Source organism: Haemaphysalis longicornis, unplaced genomic scaffold (genome assembly GCF_048455015.1).
Source record: "Haemaphysalis longicornis isolate Haplotype H1 unplaced genomic scaffold, Haemaphysalis longicornis Haplotype H1 scaffold_2, whole genome shotgun sequence".
NCBI lineage: Eukaryota > Metazoa > Arthropoda > Arachnida > Ixodida > Ixodidae > Haemaphysalis > Haemaphysalis longicornis.
The window spans coordinates 137,133,174-137,153,784 of record NW_027526295.1 but is presented as its reverse complement, the minus strand read 5'-3'; the positions used below and the strand labels follow the sequence as shown (position 1 = coordinate 137,153,784).

Genomic DNA, 20,611 nt, shown 5'->3' with positions numbered 1-20,611 from the left:
GTATAATTATTTTCTGCGATCATGATATCCAGAGCCCAAGCCACTGCTTGACGTGTGGTATAGTAAGAAGTGGATGATTTTGGGGTGATTTAAAAATACCTAAGTTGCTGTGGAATGATGTTCTAGACTGGAATGTGTTAAAATTTTAAATTAAAAAACCGTTAAACGTACCCTCTAATACCTGTCGAGCAACCGAGTGGCACTAAATCCACAATCAAACTTCAGGGTTTGTGGCATATGCACCGAAATGCAAGACTGGTAACTTAAAAGTAAAATATTCAGCTCATAACTCCCCAAAATGAAAACATAAGATACAGTTTCAGATGAGCAAGCCCAAAGCACACAGGTTATAGCAAAGTACACCAGAGGGAAATATGCCTCTCCAGTCATCTTCGGCGTGGGAAAGACGGGAAGAGTAAAGAATGTGCCTTTACTTCGTGATCGCCTTGTCTCGCAATGTTTTATGATCATTTAATTCCTTAGCCTTTGCCAAGGCGACGAAATTGTGCGTAATCGCGCAAACATTAGTATTGAATATTTTCTGCTGATGTCACTACTGAGTCATCTTCCATCTTATATCGCCTGCGGTCAGTTGCAATGAGAAGACGAAGTGCTACTCTTCTTTGTGACGTCGAGTGGAGGCCTAGTTTTGTAATATTACGCGTAGCATTTAGACCAGAGTGGGTGCACTTAACCGAAAATTGCGTAATTCTCTCCTGCTGTCATTAGCGGGTGCGAAAAGTGCCGTCGCAAATAGTTCGTGCCTCTGTGAACCAGAACGCATACAACTGTAGCTTTGTTTAAAACTAGCTCCTATCAAAGTTGCCGTTTACCACTAAAAAAGGACGACATCGAAGCTACCTACCACAGCCGCGTTCCGGGGTTTCTCAAAGAGCCGAGATGGAACCTCGAAGGTGACCACCAATCGCGGAAGTGGAGATTTTCTTTCGGAGAGCAAATAGCGTCGTGCAGTTGCGCAATCTCGTTAGAAGGCCAGGCGCCTCGCGATAACAAGGGTTGCGAGGGGAGGCTGTGGAGAAATGATCTCCCGCATAACAAGCAGTTTTAGAAAGCACTGTTACAAAGCGTCGTCGTGAATGCAAACAGGCCAGCGCGAATCCTTGTCCAGTAAATCTGCGTAGGGAATCGTATAGAATCTGTAACTGCAGTTACCTACTCAAACTGGTTCAAGTAATTGGTGAATTATGTGAACTTCCGAAAAAGTGGCCACGATGAGAAAGAACAGAATTGGACAGCTTGAAAAATTTAGTGCCTTTCAACTCTGTGAAGAAGGATGACCTGCAAACCTGGACGCAGTCCACGGAGCGCACGAAACAAAACACGTTTGTCGTAATTTGCCATTGAGCATATTTCCTAGGCCATCAGCTGAATGACCCTCTGACGGATCCAAGCTCTGTTCTTGCAGATAAACATGGAACTGCCTGTGTCCCTCTCGCGTCGTAAGCATCTTACTGTTTGTGTAAGGCCGGGTTCAGACTGTTGCCTCAACTGTCGCAATGACCTAAAGAATGACGTTATTTCACGTCTCAGCTAACCGAACTGCGTGGCATGGCATTTTTTTTTTTTGCGTCCATAGATCACGATATGGGTTTTGCGTCGGTAATCTGGACTTAGCCTAACACACAAGCCCAATCCGCTCTACCACTATGAACTCCGGACAGGTCCCATTGGGTCGTTTAACGTCCTCGTTTAAATCTTGTACCAGCACAAGAGACATACCATCCATCAGTACGGGCATAAAACCTATAGCAGCGCGTGCACGCCTCCCGTCCTCCCTACCACTATTTTTCCCTACAAAACTCCGCACGCATAGACCGGGAACCACGCGTGCTTAAAAGTGACATACGCCGCGACGGCTGGTTTCAGTCGTTTTAGGGGGCAGCCCTTTCGCAGCCGTTACCTGGGCTTCGCGGGAGCGGCGTCTGTTTATGTCTGCGTAACCGAGTGAGCGAGCGCAGCAGCGACGAAAGTAAGAAAAGTGAGAGGAGCGTCTAGCGAAGGGTGCATTGGAGTACGACACGTGCGGCTATCGCGTCATCTCTCTCACTGCCGTTCTTTCACACATGTTTCATGTGTCACCACCAAGGACCGCCCTCCCCCTACACTCTCCCGAGACGCTGTTCCTTTCTCCGCTAATCCAAACTTCTTGACGTTGGCGCGGGAGGTTCAAAAAAGATATGCAACAACATGCTCGCTGCTCCCTTGCGCGGGGCTAATCCAAATCGCGGGAAATTTGCGTGGGAGATTCGAACACGATTTGCAATATGCTCGGCGGCGGCGGCGGCGGTGCACTGCATGGTAGAAGCGGTGTAGCGCATGCCGTCGTACGTTCGCTGATCATGAGAACACTTCCTTAGACGCAGTAGAAATGCGCCGTGTCCGAGAAGACTGCAGCTCCGGCTGCGGACAATTTGCACTAATCGTCAGTGCATTTTTTAACGCCCATCCGTGCTTCAGTTTATTTTAAAGACGATAGTCTTTCTTGAGCTACTTAAACCCAGAAATTTTGGTCTGTCTCTATGTCTGTATGTCTGTCTGTCTGTCCGTCTGTCTGCCTGTGACTCGATTCAGCCACCCAGCCAAAGCAAACCAATGTCTGCGCAATAGTCTTATATAGTCACAGCTAAATCTACCCGTCTATGTCCGGTGTAATGTTCATACTTGTCAACATTGTTGAAGAAGAACAAGACACTACGCAAATATGAGACAACAAATCAATACAGAAGTGATATTTGCAGTGTTCCTTTATAAAAAAATCACACATGCTTGACTTTTCAGAAATTAAATACTTCATCAACTGCAGAAAAAGAAATCACTCCGCCGTCGCCTGCTGTCGCCCGCGCCACTATAGCTTCTGGCGCCATTTTAAGAAATCAACCGGTAACAGTTTCGCAAGGTTCCACTAGATAGGTCCCACGTTCTGCTTGCAACGCACGTGGAGTAGGGAAACGCGGTTCTATAAACGCTGAAGTAGGGCGCCTCAATTAACGCGCGTCTTCGCCCGGTTCGCCGTACGGCAGCGTTCGCATCGAGGCGCCCGGTTTGGTGCAGTGGAACGCGGGGAATTTCAAATGATTTAAGCAAACCTTTGGCGTCTTTACCTTGGAAGGAGCGCAACGCAAGAGGAACAACATGAGAGGTGAGCGGGAAAGCGAAGGGAGGCATTTACTTCGCAAAAGCCGATAAAGGCTATCGTCTTTTGACGGCATTTGCAACGAAAGGAGCAGATACGCGGCCAATTTTTTTCGCAATCATCTGATAGCCGCATATCGCCGTTAGCTGCCGCCTGCGGAACTTTACGAGGGGGTATCGGTGGAGGCGAAAAGGAAAATAGTAGTGAAAGAGGTGCCAACGGTGGGGAGGAAGGAGACCGGAACGGCGCCGAGTAAATCGATGACACCGGGATGAAAACTGGGGGGCGGGGGGTTAGACATATACTGCTTTGCAGTAAAAACTGGCCTTTAGTTACTCACTCTACTCTTCTGTAGCCCCGAAGTACATTTTATTGACCAAAAAACGCATAAAAATATGCGTCACCTGCGTACGTTCAGCTTGCCTAAAGTGCTTTTCGTGAGTACGCCTAACAACGGTGGAACAGAAGAACTGAAGACATTCGCTATAAGCTTCCCCTCACTTCCATTGCCTGTAACAGGTATACTCAACCTAAACCATGGTCTTTAGCGAACAAGAACAAACGAGCGGCAGTTGTCCATGCTTTCTGACTCAGGTTAATATTTTCCTCATTTTAAAGAAAATCTGGGGTCCATCAGGCACAACTACTGCGAAATTCGGTTTTCAGCTGTTTGCGATTGAATTTCTACAACTATAGTAAAGTGAGCAGGGCTCAGTAGCTTTATTCGGAATGTCGACCCACCATGATTGAAATTATCATTATTAGCCGTCGGAGGCAGTCTGCAAAGCGAAAGCCTTTGCCACGACTTTTACTCACCTATACCCTGCGTCATTGCAGTTGCATTATTTAGCACCCAAACTTTCTTATCTCGTTATTTAACTAACACCTGAACACTTTCCTGCCTCTCTGCCCCTTCCCCTACAGGTCAGAATGTCAATTATGTACTACATCGGTTGCTTACTTTTTCACAGGCGCGAACCTCACTTGTTTTTAATTTGAGTTAGAATGTTATGCACGTAACCTTTCTTTTTACTCATTTAATTATGGAGTGCCGCTTTACAGCGTAGGGTGTGGTATCAGAGTCTGATTTCAAATTTTCAAATGTAAATCCCCACTAGCGAATCGCAGGCGTCGCAGAGTGACGCGCTGAGCCTTGCGACATCGCAGCTAATCATTCTCGAACCGATTTTTCTCTTAACCCGATGTCCTCGAAAACCAGATAGCTATCATGGCCGTAGAGTCAACTTTAGTTGCGCGTTAACGTAAACCAAAGATTTGTTTCGCGTTACGTAAACCAAAGATTTGTTTACGTTGGGTATTGCAAATGGCGCCCCAAATCAGCCGGCAGGGCGACCTGTCAAGCACATGGGTTGTCTGGTCACCGGGTTTATTGTAGATACTCGATCGAATCTGCGAACAACGTGGGACTCACCAGTCTGCAGAAACCTATTGCATTATATGTAGAAGAAAGCAATCTTCATGTACAGCTAGATGAATGACGCGGCGGTAAACTGACTTTTCAGTTTTTTTTGTCATATTTCCAACGTTGCATATTTGATGGCATAAGTAAACGTCATCGGTTCATAGGCGACTAAACTCCTGCGTACATGAGGAGAAGCAACGTTTGCGGGACGTGACGAGAGAGTGAGGGTGTGAAAGACGACGAAGTGAATTTCTGCCAGCAATAACATGTTGAGAAGAGTCCGCTTAGTATCGGTATTTTTGGCTCCTCTTCACGCAAAAGGCGATGCTTGCGCAAATGTTTCAGTTGGCCAGCATGTGCTTTGCTGTGCATCTGTCATTGTCACCCTTAAACATTTTTTCCTTTGGAGCCAAATGTTCGTTAAAAGAAGGGAAAACTCGTACAAAGCGTGAAACAGCCCCGCTACACGTTGCCGCATGAAAGCTGGTTGAAATATGAATATCCTGTGAGTTTCAGCTTAACAACGAGGCCAAGAATGCGTGAATTGATCACGCTGTATATTATTATTTTTTTGCTCGAATTGTGTAAACGTCCTCTATATTAGAGCGCACGTTGAGATTTTACAGCAACCCATGCCAGCCCTCTTCAATATATTCATCTTCTAATAATAAACGTCTAGCTACTTCCAGATTAAAAAAGTATACAATTCATGAAACTTATCTATAACCTCTCTTTGTTGAAGACCAGGAAGCAGACGCGGGCTAGAAGAGCTTCGGTTCATAGCTACCATCGAGCGGATAGCGTAATTGGATTGTTTATGATGATCGAGCGCACTGGTTGGGCTAATAGCCTGGATGCAGGCGCTTTCCGTCATCTAGGCACCCTAGTGGCTACTTGTTGTTGTTGTTCTTGCTTTTCCTTGGTTAATGGCGCATGCTCGCCACTTGCTTCGATGTACTCTTCTTCTCCCACAGAGAACATTTCGGAAAACTCTAACTTATTACCCCCCCTAAATAACTGATTTCGCACTTGATTTTGTAATGATGTTCGTGGTTTTTTCGCCTTTGTCTGTAGGCTCAATAATTTCTTTACAAGTTGTCATTCCTTCTATGGCGGTCATCTATTATTAAACTTCTGCGAAATAGTCAGTGAACCACAACTTTTTTGAACAGGTCTTTCATCTCATGTGCGTAACTTTTCCAAACCCTTCTTTCTGAAACACGCCTTCTAACTAAGCTATACCCAATTTGGAGAGATCAATTCTGCTTTGCTGATTCCTTTTCAGTGCGGTACTCTTAGTAATCATTTTAAATTTGCAGGGTGCTCGTACAGCGGCTGTGAATTTTATTCTCGGCTCTAGCCAAATCCTTTCTCGGCATTAGTTTCACATTCATTTGAACGCGATCGTAAAAATTATCTCGTAATCCCGAAAGAGTAAGTGCTTAAATGGTTGCACCCACCGCAGATTTTTTCATCATTCGATGGATTACACGAGCGACATCCATAGCCGAATAACCGTTTCTCAAACCAGCCATTCCCTTATATTGCTGAGATCTGGCCGCCTCAATTGAGCTTCCTTAATTGAGTTTATATGTAACTCAAATTGAATGGACCACACACATGAATCAACTATTCAGTTCCTTGAAATAACCACGTATAGAATTGAAAAAACCTTAAAGGAGCCATGAAGAGAAAATAAAAGTTTGTTTTATTCGAAAGATTAGGTGTTTCATAGTACCCCAAGCGCTTTCCCGGAAGCAAATGATGCTTTATTCACTGAGAAATAAGGCAATTTAAGCCAAAATTTTAAACATCCCGCTAAAATTGCACATTTCGTCACGTGAACAATGGCGTGATACGAGCCGGTCCATGAAACAGATACTTCGTATGTCGACTCCATATAGCACCCACACGCGGGAGTCGGCCGAGACGGCGGCCATTTTAAAAATACTAGTAAAACCTAGTGCACCCGCAGCCCTAGTCATGGAATCGCCTGATCTGGAGAACAAAACTCTCGCCGAGGAGCTCGGGCTTGCATTTAACAACCTCACACCACTTGAACGCTCAATGCTTCTAAGTGCACGAGCGGCAAGAGTTGTGGGATACGCGGTGGACGGGAAAGCGACCATTCCGCGATAGCCACAACAGACGAACGCCCAGCCGTCGGCACCGCTGCCTCGTCAGCCCCGTCGCGACGGACGAATACAAACTGGTACGTATGTGCCGTATTTTCAATTTCAGTAGCAGTATCGCTTATGCCAGTTGGCCAGTGTCGTGTATGGAAAGCCGTTCGCTCGAGCTCTCTGCTCCGACCAGGAAGATTTGAGCGTCAATGCGCGGTGTGTACGGCAATTTTTTTCCCCAAGGTCAGAGCGCTTTGACGGCGATCTGACGAAGTCGGCGACGAGCGCTAGCATGTCCGGGTCCCTGCCGTAATCACTTCCTCGGAAATGAAGCGAGCACACTCGTACTTCCTTTAGCTCTCTTTCTCCTCCGTTTGCAAAGTTCGCCGAGGTTCGTCGTTGGGCAGCACATGAAAGGAGATCTCACCGGTGGGGATGTCGCACTCCCTCGACGATTTGCCCGTACTACATGGGCATTTCAAAACACAGCAACGAAATTTCATTGTAAAGTACTGGAACAAACTGAAGTTTTCAGTGGTTGTAAACTGTAAACGAGCTCGTAACGACAGCAGCAAGCCAACACGACCTTCCTACCGAAACCTGTGCGACGAGTGGCACTATCTCGTTGCTGCTCTGTGTTCCTTACTCCCCTTGTTTCTATTTTTACCTTTGCTGGTTGGCGATATGACGGCCAACCTCCTGTGAAGGGATTACGATACCAAGCAAGGTTGCGGCTGTGCGTGCTGGGACGGTTCGTTGGCCCCGAAGAGCCTTGAACCCGAAAATTCGTCTGAGCGACGGTGGCGACGGCGAGATGTCGAGTTCGGCTGGCGGTAGTTTCGTACGCATTGGCATACACGCTTGCGTGTTCGTTCGGAACCGTTTACTCCACCGTTCTTTGTCAAAAAAAGAATGTGCAGTATGTTTCACGGGCATTTAGCTCGCTATGCAAACTGTAAGCCCTGCCTAACATGCGTTTGCTTTTGCCAGCCTCCGCCAATCGCAGAGCATTCTCGAGTGACATCATAGGTTCTGTTGCGGAAAACGAGCTGGTAGGTCGCATGGTAATTTTCTTTTTTCCTAATTATGTAGCTTATTTGAGCGAAGTTTGCGTTATAAGTGGTGTCGTTATGGTTCTAACGAGGCAATCTTTCGAATGAATCAAACTTGTGTTTTCTCTTCATGGCTCCTTTAAGTCACGGTAGACACGTACATTCATTATTATACAATTCAAATTTATTTGATATTCATAAAATATTTTCCCTTTAGCGCTAATGCATGAGCTAGGATTATATTCGCAAGTGGCCCATTGAGGCAACTCGAATTGAGTTGAACTGAATAAGCTTTATTTTTTGGTTGCTTTGTTGCAACACGCTTGTGTGTACCTGTCGCTGGTGAATCGGCCCTTAGTCCAGGGAACCGCTGGCTTGTGCCACCTGCTTGACATGCTGTACCAGAGCACGTTGTTCCTGGTCGAGGAAAATGTTACTAAGTACTCGGCGCCAGCTAGGTAACACGTTTCGAATATGTTGATGCCCGCGACGATTCAAGGGTGTTTTGCGCTTCAATAGGTATAATAAACACGCCCGTCGTTCAACGTGTCCATCAAAGGGATCAATGTCAGTTATGTTTTTGCGGCAATGTACCCGTGTGCAAATTTGTTCATTAAGAAATTGTTTCGCGGCCATTTTGTGGGCGGTAAACAATCGTCGTCACTGTCCTTGCCTTCATCGGGGCAGGATATCGATCGAAAACTTTATCGCAAATCCGGAATGACTGCCACCGTCGTAAGGATCTGTTTCGGAAGTTATCTGCATTGCTTGAAGCTCACCCGAATGAAATTGAAAATTTTATACGAGCTGTCGTTGGGGTGAGCTTTGAAATAAACTTTAAGCGAGAATGCGGAGCTCTTGATGGCCAGAGGGACAATGTCATAGTTCACACCCTTCAGCATACTGCTAAAATGTGACATATTGGCCGTGTGGCTCAAACGCACACGGGTAGATTCCGTTAAGTTTGCTGGAAGGGCTACTCAGAAAAATAAGCTCAATCATTTCTGGTCAGCCATCTGCTTTGCCAGATGGTCGGATGGGAATGTGAGAATTTCGAACTAGTTAAAGTTACATAACTCTGATCAATAAATGTCGGTAAGTACCAACCACTAAAACCAATCAATACCCTGCATCATCATCATCACCAGCCTATCTACGCCAACGGCAAGGCAAAGGCCTCTCCCATTATTCTACAATTACCCCATTCATGTGCTAACTGCGACCCATTTATCCCCGCAAACTTCTTGATCTCATCTGCCTGAAGAGTTCTATTGGACTACGCTTGTGAACCACATTAAAACACGCCAGGGCCAGGACTATAGATATCCAGGACAATAGTCCCTGTAACCTAACCAAGAAGCCGAGCAGTCCTTTGGACATAGGTTTCAAAATAAAGTTGATCTCTCTCTCTCTCTCTCTCTCTCTCTCTCTCTCTCTCTCTCTCTCTCTCTCTCTCTCTCTCTCTCTCTCTCTCTCTCTCATTTGCCCATTTAGCTTTCTGCCACCCTCTGCCTCGCTTGCTTTCTCTAGGGATTCACATTCACATTGTTAGCCTTAATTACCAACGTTTACCTCGCCTTCGAATTACATGCCCTACCCACGTTCATTTCTTCTTCTTAATTTCTACTAATATGTCCTTAACACACGTTTGTTCCGTTATCCACTCCGCTCTCTTCTCGTCCCTTAATCTTACACCTGTCATATTCCGTTTCATTCCTCGCTAAGTCGCCCTCAATTTAAGCTGAACCCTCTTAGTGAGCCTCCAAGCTCCTGCCCCGCACTCACCTACAAGGCAATAACCTTCAACCACGCTCAAAAATACCTCGTCCACTTTGCGACCATCCCGCGTTTTATATGCAATGTTCGCAATCTTCGCGAGCGTGCACATGCCCGCATATCCACCTCTTCGCTAAGGTCTGACCAGTGTTCGATTATCCTCGCCCGTCCAAGGTCGCCTCGCCGCAAATTCAGGTCTGAGGCACCCTTCGTACTAGTCGTTCTGGGTATACAGCAAGACAAAATTGAAGCCGTCCACGCACATAGCACGTAGGCGCTGCTGGCTTAGTAGACCAATGCATTTTCGAAGAGACAGGACGAATGCTCGAGAGGCGCCCCACGTCCGGGAAAAGGCTAAGCTTTTGTTCCGAGCAAACCGAGCGTGCTTCTTGGTGTAGGTCTCTTATTGTGGACTGTCGCGGGCAGCCGCGCGACGAAGCGTGTCTGCCTGTGCGAATGTATACGTGCTGATCCCGCGGCCATTGCATTAGTACCGTGACTATAGTGTCCCCTCTGCCGGAATCGATATCTCCGCAGTTGTTGGGCGACTCCCGTTCATTTCGTGTCACCGGACATGCTTGTTTGTTGCTCCTATCGAACACTGCCTGTGGCGTGTTTGCTAAAGGATCTTTCCAATTATGGCAGCGAGCCAAGTGTAACGGGATTAGACGATTGGTCGCGTGTAATGTAGCGTCCTTGATTGTAACTTATCTGCCCTGGCGGGTGCCTCTCCTATGCATATTTTATTTTGTATTGCGGGTCGTCTTCGATTACCATAATTCGAACGAATGCGGCCATCACGTCAATCTCACCTTGATTGATTTAAATATTCTTTAGAAAATGGTGGGGGCAAGTTTCAATTTAGACTTCAGAAGAGGACTGCGCTAAATATAGGGCGGTGGATATGTTTACATTGCTAACTGTAACACCAATGTAAACGTACGGGCATGTGCGCATCTATCAGAGTAAGGGGTGATCATTACCTTCCTTTCCGCGTTCATCCTAACATGCAAAAATTCGAGAAACGATGTATGGGTTCTGTCCTGCGCCACCTCCTCTCACTCGCTTACTCGCGCGAGGGCGCGCGGGCGCGCACGCACACACACACACACACACACACACACACACACACACACACACACACACACACACACACACACACACACACACACACACACACACACACACACACACACACACACACACACACACACACACACACACACACACACACACACACACACACACGCACGCACGCACGCACGCACGCACGCACACACACACACACACAAACAGATGTACGCACACGCGCACGTGCGTGCGTGCATACTTCACGTCATACTTTATTTTCTAACATGAGCCTATAATACCGCCGTTAAAAGCACCAGTGGACTTTTCATTGTTCTTTCTCGTCTGCGAATGGTCTCCCGTTCATTCTCGACTCATCTTTCTTTTTCTGTCCCGCGGATGCCACACCCAACATCACCGATCAATCTGTTTCTCGCCTAGAACAGTGCCCGAACATCGCACGATTGAACACCGAGTCCTGCCAAAACCACCGCAAGTCTCGCTATTACACCGACCGCCGAGAAATTACGTGTAACCCTGGGGATGAGGTATTGCTTTAGACGCCACTCCGTGCACTAGGACTCTGTAAAAAGTTTATGCCGCGCTTGATTTTCCCGTACACCGTACTCCAGCGAACCTCTCCGGTCAACTACTTCGTTGCTCCCACTTGTGGCGTCGCTGACCGTCGGTGCCGTGATATTGAAACTGTGCATGTTTCGCTCCTAAAGACATTTCTCCACAGATCATCCTCCCTTTGACGGCCAGGATGGCCGCTTCAGCCGCTGGGGAAACTAGTGAGAGCACTGTCTTTACACTGCATGATTGCTTAGTGGTCATTCCCTTGATTCTGTCCAAGCAATCTATCATCTGCATCGTCTCACCCACACATCGCTTGCTCTCATCATTGCATCCCTTGCCTGATGTGATCATCATCGTCATCGGAGATCGTTGGTTCTGTTGGCTGCTTGGTAAAGGCATGCCGGAAGAAGTCCATGCACAGCTCGAGCATTACTTCGGTGTCACTCAATGAAAACCGTCACCACTTTACTTTTCCAGCGTGGCATTAGATTACTGCTAGCGGCAAGCTGAGTTATTGGAGTAAACTTCTCTGTAGCGTTGACAACCGATCAATTTTATCCGGTAAAACTTGCAGAGAACATTTATCCAGCCTGTCCAACTGCGCGCGTCAGAACTCGATGTGTTCACGAAATAGATGGAGAGCCGACCGGTGTAGGTGCAGCTTTGAAACAGGCCAACGATGGCTTGTTTTCAGCGTGAAGCCAGAGCATTCGCGATGTAGGAAGCCTCGCCATGATTAATGACCGACATGCCCTGCCCGGAACAAACCACAGGTGGGAGTGAACCGTTCGGAGAATGCGTTTATTTTTGCTGCCGCTTCACGCAGCTTTTTGAGAAAACCTAGGCTCAACATAAACTTTCGCCCACGCCAGTTCAATTATTGTACGTGGGATTACACGTAGACAAGATACCCTCGGGCTTTGTATCACGCTACTGTGATGGCCTCACGGTTGATATTGAGCTTTTTGTTATTTAAATAGGTCATTAGGGCAAAATACAACGTTCAGTTTGGAAGAGCCAGCCATCAGTAACTCATTCCGCTGTATTCCTGCCGTACAAAACGTTTTGTTTAACCGGAAAAATGCAAGAGAATTGAAAAACCTTCAAATTTAACGGAGCTGTGAAGAAATGTTGGCGGGAGACACTTAGAGGTATCAGCACGGAAAACATGGTTATCACTGGGTTAACTTCACGTTACCATTCAAGTGATACGCGCGAACGGAGCTGTGGAGGCGCCACAACCGCCCAGTCAATGTTTCTTGGCAGTGGCTTTGGTGGGCCACCGCCAATCACACAAACAAGATTCTCGAGGCTCGTCAAACACACATTTATTCCTACCGCTCCTTCTCCGATTTCTCAGGCATTGCACAACGGGGGCTAGGGAGCTGCCGCGGCTTCATGTGTCGACTATCTGTTTGAGGTTTGCAATAAAATTGCCATCGTCGTTAATAAACCAAACATCCATTTCCTATTTGGGGTCTCTTAAGCCAAAATGTCTTTTAGGCTTCAATGAGACCCGGCCGTCCTTGGTTTCGTTTAAAATCACTGATTTTATACTAGGAAGACAGGCTTGAGGCCCTGGAGGTGATCAGGGCGCATATCAGCGCAGAACGATCGAACTTATCTCCCACAAAGGATCATTCAGCGGTGATTGTGTGGGCGGCATTTTTAGAACAAGAAACAAACTCCTGTCTCACAAAAGGTACACAGCGGCCACTTAGTTAGCGGCATTTAGTAGATAAGAAACAACTAACAGACAGCTCCATCCATCTAACGACCTCGGCTCAAATTAACTTGTAGTTTACGTCTTCTTGGTTGTCTAAGGCCGCGAGTTCGAATATAAAAGAACGACAACAGCATCCATATTGCAAAGCGCCAGTCTTTCTTGTTATGGTTTTGTTAAAATAACCCTACAACTGCAATGATACCTGAATGAGCAATTCTACACATAAAACACGTAACTCCTCCCCAAGTTCAGTCTGACAGCGTCCATCATGAAAAGCGAAATGTCAAGTCGGGATTAACTGTCCTGATGAAATTGTTTTAATGTTTGGGACTAAGAAGGGCATAGCAAGAGTCCCGCAGAAGCTGGAATTTTGTACCAGCGCACCAGTCACTCACTGAACCAGCTAAGCTAGCACTGCTTCACTGAAGGCGACAAGCAAGACGAAGCGTAACGCGCCATGAGAAACAGCGAGGGAGTGCTATTCTGGCTTTGCCTGTCTGGTGCAGGTTCGCTTTACTTCTGCGGTTTTTTCAACCGGCGAGTAAAAGTCACAGTGTACGCGTGGGACGCTCCTGATGACGACACAACTCTAGCTGCACATTCTTTCCTCTTAAAATTATTCCTGAATAGGAATGCACTCCCAACGTTTCCAGCCTCTATGAGCGGCCGTTTCGCTTGGGCATAGTCATCTCCTGTTGGGCCCTGCCAGTCCCTTAGCGAGTTAATTTCAGGAATTCGCCTGCAACTTTTCTATGACGTCACGGAACCCTGTTTGTGCGGTTGGTGGCCACCTAAATGACCTGTCGCGACGGCACATGACTGGACGCCTGTAATGGGGCCTCTAGTTCCATTTGACCGCATTACTTTAATGCTAACGTGCAGTTAGCGCACTGAAAATTGTTTTATTGTTGGCCCGTATGACGTCATTCTTGCTCATAACTCGTCCTTGTGGCGCAAAATTTGAAAGTTTTTACCAATTTCTTGCTTTTGTTTTCGTTAAAAAAACATCTTTTGTGGCAGTAATGGAGCGAAGTGAGATACTGAATGCTAGTTCTTTCAAATTAAACGAAGTTTTATTTTCTCTTCATGGCTCCTTTAAGGATAAGGTGGGAACTTTGAATGTTTTTCCTTTTTCTCGGACAGTCCTTCCCACCTGTTGTTTTCCTTCCCCACAATCTGGCCCTTAGGCCTTTTGGCCTTCTGTGCTTAACAAAGTGATTAATTCCACTCTATCCTCAGTCAATCTGAGCATCCACTCAGTTTGCGGTATGTAGCAGCAGTTCCTACTACCCTGTAAACTTTTCTACTGACTCATTTGTGTGCGATTAGGGAAATATTTTGGGCGTGTTGGTGCTTCATGCCGCAACAATTACAGCGCTGTATTTGAGACGAGGGTCCACGAAAGAGCGACATGGGCAACTGCTACTGTCAGCTTAGCTTTACTAGGCATCTTTTTTTTACTAAGAATGCTCACAATATATATAAACCACAACATGCGCATACTGGTGAAATGGAGGTCAAAGCGCGAAAAAAAAATACAAGACACGCATGAACAAATGCCCGTAACCACTCATGCCCGGAGGAGGAAGAGCAAAATGTACACCATCTTCCCGCGAGGGGAACCATGGGGTAGATGTGACGCATCGGGGGTTTCCGTTGAGTTTCCGTTATGTTAGCGTGTCCATTGTTGTTGTGTCTCCATGTTTTACGCAGCACGTTCACCCCCGATGCGTCGCATCTACCCCGTGGTTCCCCTCGCGGGAAGATGGTGTAAATTTTTATCGGGGTGGCCGGTGCTTGTTACGGTTGCGCCGACCATCGCGATAGCAGGCCTGTTAGTCTCCATTCAAACCATCGGTGGTCATCGGAGGATGTCATCGGCGGAGAGGCGGCGGAACGACTGAGCGGAGCGGCGCAGTTACCGTGTTTATATGCAGCGGAATGAGAGAGAGCAGCGCATAGCAGCGCATGCGCATGTGTTAACCAAGCGCAAGCTGCGCGCACGCTGCGCGCTAACCCGCACCCACGCACAGCTGGCACGGCGACGGAGCGAGCGCCGGCGAGCGCTAACACGCAGATGGCGCTGCGGTGAGAGCGGCGCTAGCGCGCAGCTGGCACGGAGAGGAGAATGGGGGACATGGCGGATGAGGGACATGGCGGATGAAGGAGATGCGTCGCATCTAAAAGGAGGAGGAGGAGAAAACTGTTCCAATTAACCGACCAGGGCAACCAAACCAACCGCCCCACCTGCCAGGTCGGATATGGTTGAAAGTGACATAAAAAACTCGCTGACACACTGACATCAATACAAAATCAAACAAACGCAGCACGCATACGCACAATCACGTTAAAGGGAGCCTGCAACACTCTTTGAGCAGTGCATGTAAACCTGCGCTGCGCTTACCTTACACTGTCAGAATTACTTGAGCCAAATATTACACGTACACGTGAAGCGGTGAGCGCGCAAATCGCTGGAAACACGCGGAGAGAGAGAGAGAGATAACAACTTATTTAACAAAGGTTTAGCGCAGCTTGGTGGCCAAAGACCGTAGAGCTTCCGCGACTGTGGCTGCCCGACCCGTTAGTAACTTCTGGAGATCCAGGCTTGAGCATCCCAGTGCTGCTTCCCACTGGTCGAGGGAGGTTATGAGAGGGAAGGGATCGTACTTGCAGGCCCACATATGGTGATGTAATGTGGCCCGTTCTCCGCAGTGCTGGCAGAGTGTTGTGGGGTACAGCGAGGGGTGAATGTGATGAAGTACGGCTAAACAGGGGAGGGATTCAGTTTGAAGCTGACGCCAAAGGCGTTCCTCTTCCACTGATAGGGATGAGTGGGCGGGAGGATATTTGCGGCGGGAGAGGCGGTGATGTTCCCTGATTTCTCTGTACGTGAGTAAACTATCACGGGTTGATCTGGCTCCATGAGAGGCAGTGTTGGCATCACAGGCCCGGGAGGCGAGAGCTCGGGCTGCGGTGCGTGCCACTTGATTTCCTCCAATATCCGTGTGGGCAGGGAACCAGATGAATTCTACAGGATCAGTAGGTGGTTTTTGATTAAGAATTTGATGGGCCTGAGGCGAGATCTGGTCTCTGGCGTAGTTTAGAACGGCCGTTTTCGAATCTGAGAATATGAATCGGGGTGTTGGCCGATGTGTGAGTGCAAGTGCTATCGCCGCCTCTTCCGCAACTTGAGTGTGACGGGTTCGGATGGTGAGGGTCGTGAGTGGGGGAGAATCGGGTGAGTTAATGGCTGCCAGGGCAAAAGCGTCCACATGACGATACTCCGCTGCATCAACATACAGTGTGCCTGGGTCAATGGGGTATTTTGCTTTTAATGCACGGGCTCGTTGCGCCCTTCTTTGGGAATGATATTGGGGGTGCATGTTTCGAGGAAGGGGCCGAATAATTATGTTTCTCTTGTAACGGTTTCGATGAGTGATTTTATCTCGGGCTCTTGTAGGTAGCCAATGCGGAGGCTGTCTAGGAGGGCTCTACCGGCTGCACTGCGCGTCAGGCGGCCAAGCTGCCCCGTGCGATGTCCTTCGATTAGCTCTGTGGCCGTATTGTACACCCCTGTGCTCTCCAGTCTGGCAGTGGAAGCTCCTGGCGGTATTTGTAGAGCGGCTCGATAAGCCTTCCGAATTAGGTAATCCACTTCTCGAATTTTCGCTTCCGTGAGGCTAAGATACGGGAGCGCATACGTAATCCTACTTATTAGGAATGCTTGTATTAGTTTTAGCCTATTGTTTTCTTTGAGGCCATATCGTCGTGCTACAATTCGTCTAAGAAGCCCGATTATTTGCGCTACATGAGCCGATAATTTCCTGATGTACGCTGTGTTTCGTCGGTCCTGTTGTAGAGGCAGTCCAAGTATGTTTATTTGCATTACCCGTGGTACGGGTGTACCCCCCAGCTGTATCGCGATTGAGGGGTCTCGCGGAGCTCTAGATTTCTTGGGTGGGAAGACTAATAGTTTGGATTTGGCTGGTGAACAGTGAAGGCCAGCCAAGGGCGCGCCTTCTTCTACGGCTGTTGCTCAAGCCTGTAGGGTGGCTTCAAGTTGAGCATCACTACCTCCCTTTACCCAGAGCGTAATGTCGTCCGCGTAAAGAGTGTAATGCAATTCCGGTATCTGATCTAAGGCGATTGGTATATCAGCCACTGCTAGGTTAAAGAGCAACGGGGAAATCACGGATCCCTGAGGAGTACCGCACGATGGAAGCTGTATATCGGGCATTGTGAGATTTCCCAATCGGAGTGTGGCCGTTATTTGTGTGAGGAACGCACGCACGTAGTTATATACTCGAGCTCCTGGTCCTATGCGTTCCAGACCTCTCAGGATAGCATCGTGGGTAACTCTATCGAAGGCTTTGGTTAAATCCACGGCTAAAAGAGCTGTGGCATCCGCTATGGGTGGGTTTTCCAGAATATCATGATGCATCCTCAAGTGTATATCATTTGAGGAAAGCCCTGCTCGAAAGCCGTACATATTGGGGGACAGAGATTGCGTGTTTTCGATGAAACGAGTTAACCTAGCTAGAATTACCCGTTCTAGTAATTTGCCAATACATGAGGTTAGGGAGATGGGTCTTAAATTTTTCAGAGATAGTGGCTTGCCCGGCTTTGGTATGAATGTTACGTTCGCATGGCGAAACTCTTTAGGGAGCGTGCCCTCCTTCCAATGGTAATTGAATACCCAAACTAGTAGGCTATGGAGGCGTCATCTAAATTTCGTAAAATTTTATTGGTAACCCTATCTTCACCCGGGGCTGAGGTTGTACGAAGTTCATGCAAGGTTTCCCGCACCTCCGCCTCAGTGATGTCCTCATCCAGAGTAGGGTTGGGGGAGCCGGCATAATCGGGATGCTGGACCTGCTCACCTTCAGGGGTGTACATAGTTCTCAGCTTTTCCAGCACTGCGTTCGGGGTCTCTGGCGCTTCATGGATCAAGAGAGTGATTCTGTTTGCCTGTTCGGTTTTGGAGTGATTAGCGTCATGCAAGTGCCGAAGGAGAGACCATGTACATTTCATTCCAAGCGCTCCTGGCAGACGGTCACATAGCTCCTCCCATCCTGCCCTGGCTAGTTTTAAAGACGATAGTCTTTCTTGGGCTCCTTAAACCCAGAAATTTTAGTCTGTCTGTATGTCTGTATGTCTGTCCGTCTGTCTGTCTGTGACTCGATTCAGCCACCCGGCCAAAGCAAAACAATGCCTGCCCATTAGTCTTATATAGTCACAGCTAAATCTACCCGTCTATGTCCGGTGTAAGGTTCATACTTGTCAACATTGTTGAAGAAGAACAAGACATTACGCAAATATGAGACAGCAAATCAATACAGAAGTGATATTTGCAGTGTTCCTTTATAAAAAAATCAAACATGCTTGCTTTTGCGAAATTAAATACTTCATCAACTGCAGAAAAAGAATTCACTTCGCCGTCGCCTACTGTCGCCCGCACCACTATAGCTTCTTGCGCCATTTTAAGAAATCAACCGGCAACAGTTACGCAAGGTTCCACTAGATACGTTCCACGTTCTGCTTGCAACGCACGTGGAGTAGGGAAACGCGGTTCTATGAACGTTGAAGTAGGGCGCCTCGATTAACGCGCGTCTCCGCCGTACAGCAGCGTTCGCATCGAGACACCCGGTTTGGAGCAGTGGAACGCGGGAAATTTAAAATGGTTTAAGCAAACCTTTGGCGTCTTTACCTTGGGAGGAGCGCGACGCAAGAGGAACAGCATGAGAGGTGAGCGGCAAAGCGAAGGGAGGCATTTACTTCACAATAGCCGATAAAGACTATCGTCTTTTGACGACATTTGCAACGAAAGGAGCAGATACGCGGCCAATTTTTTGAGCGTATAATGTCGTCTCTTTTGAGAGATTAGCGATGCGCTTTCTGAGGCTTCTATTGTGTTTTTGTGTCCGCCACCGTTTTTTAAGACTTTTGAGAGCTTCCAACATGTGTTGTAGCTTTGAGTCTACAGTTAGTGATGGGATTTCCGGGTCTATGACTTCTTGATGCTGCTGGACATCGGTGAGAAGCTGCCTGGTCCAGTTAGAAAGGTTATGCCGGTCCGTCTGCTGACTGGTTGCCTCCTGTCTTATCTCTAGGAGTACGTGCCAATTTGTAATGGTTGTTTGTGTGCGCTTGGGTGCTGATGGGTGTTGTAGTGTTGTGGTGAGCTGCACTATATGATTATCACTACCAAGTGTATGTTCTAACCTGTCCCATAACGTTTCCCCGACTCTGTGAGTGAGAGTGAGGTCCGGGGTTGTGTCCCGCTGGGTACTCGTCCCCACCCGAGTGGGTAGGTCCGGCGGAGTTTCTAGTGTGAGGTGTTGTGTCTGGACCAACTCCCATAGCAGCCTTCCTTTTTTTGTGTCTTTGTGATACCCCCATGCTGTGTGGGGCGCATTAAAATCGCCAACGATGATGAGTGGTTCCCCTGAAGCTGCTTGCTTGGCTGCCATGATGAGTGATTTGAAGTTGTGATTGTGTTCCTTAAGGCTACTATAGGTATTAACAATGTGTATTCTACGATGGGCGGGGTTTTTTGGGTATAGTGTAGTAAAATCGTGGGGGATGTTAATGTCATAAAGCTGTTTGCGTTGTGCTGGTATGTTTCGGTGGACTAGAATGGCAGTTTGATGGTTATCTTGTGTCTTAAATGTCTGATAACCAGTGCATTTCACTCGCTTTCCGTGTTCTTGCAGCGCGATGACATCGGGTGGAACCTCTGTCTGTTCTATTAGGAGTTGGAGCTCTGCCCTCTTACTTTGAAAACCGCGACAGTTCCGCTGCCATACTACGAGCTTTTTACGGGAGGTTCCCATTCGTAATGTTAATGTTTTGAGCAGCGGCGGGGTTGATCTGAGCCATAATGGTACTAATGAAATTTTGCATCTGTGAGCGCATGTCCTCAATAGTGGCCTGCATGGCCGCCTGCGTGCTCAGCAGAGTCCCAGTAATATGCGTGTACTCCGCCTTTTGTTCTGCAAGCGTACGCTCTAGACGCTCAAAGCGATTATCCTGCACAGTTTCCATTGGGAGGGAGTCCTCATTTGAAGGCGTGCTGGTCGCTCTACGTTGTGGAGGGGGTGATGCTTGCCCTGTATCTGCATTTGTTGCGGAACGCAATGCAAGGTTTTCTTTCTTTAGCGCTGCGTTTTCCGCTTTAAGTGCTGCCAACTCTAAGCGAATTGCCTGGAGTTTTCTAGCGACATCAAAGGATGGAGATGGAGGAGGAGGAGTGGAGGATGTGGGTGGTATCCCTGCAGGTGATAACGACAATGTTGATGAGTTGATGGGAGGGTTACCATGGCGGTGGTTGACCGAGTGGGAAGACGCACTGGGATTGCTCACCTGCTGCTGATAGCTTCTCCTTGAACCGCTCGTCGAGCGAGTGCCTTGGACTGGAGAGTTCTTGGCCTCCTGGCTTTGCCATTGTCTCTGCTGTCGTGTGTGCTGTCCAGTCTTGTCGAATGGCCTGAAGAGGTGGAAAGTTGCGGAAAAACAAAACGCGCTCTCTTCAGTTCTCCTCATAATGCACCGCTGGCATGGCCTAAACGACGACATTGAGGTCATGGGTGTCCGATCGGCTGTCACTGGTCAACTTCGCCGTTAATTTCTCGCATTTTCTGTGACGATCCGACGTCGTCAGCGCTGTGTACGAATCTCTTCTATGCCTGAACCTATAGGCACTGTTTTGCC

At 47.8% G+C, this 20,611-nt stretch overlaps 1 protein-coding gene across 1 annotated transcript in view; it reads right to left on the bottom strand.

Annotated features, from left to right (window-relative positions):
* The window catches only part of LOC144168310 (delta(14)-sterol reductase TM7SF2-like), a 61,913-nt gene extending 41,568 nt beyond the window's left edge, over window positions 1-20,345 (bottom strand). Inside the window, exon 1 of the mRNA XM_077697320.1 lies at window positions 20,218-20,345. Coding sequence (XP_077553446.1) covers window positions 20,218-20,345 — 128 coding nt within the window. The remainder of the gene's footprint in view (window positions 1-20,217) is intronic.
* Between the last annotated feature and the right edge of the window lie 266 nt (window positions 20,346-20,611).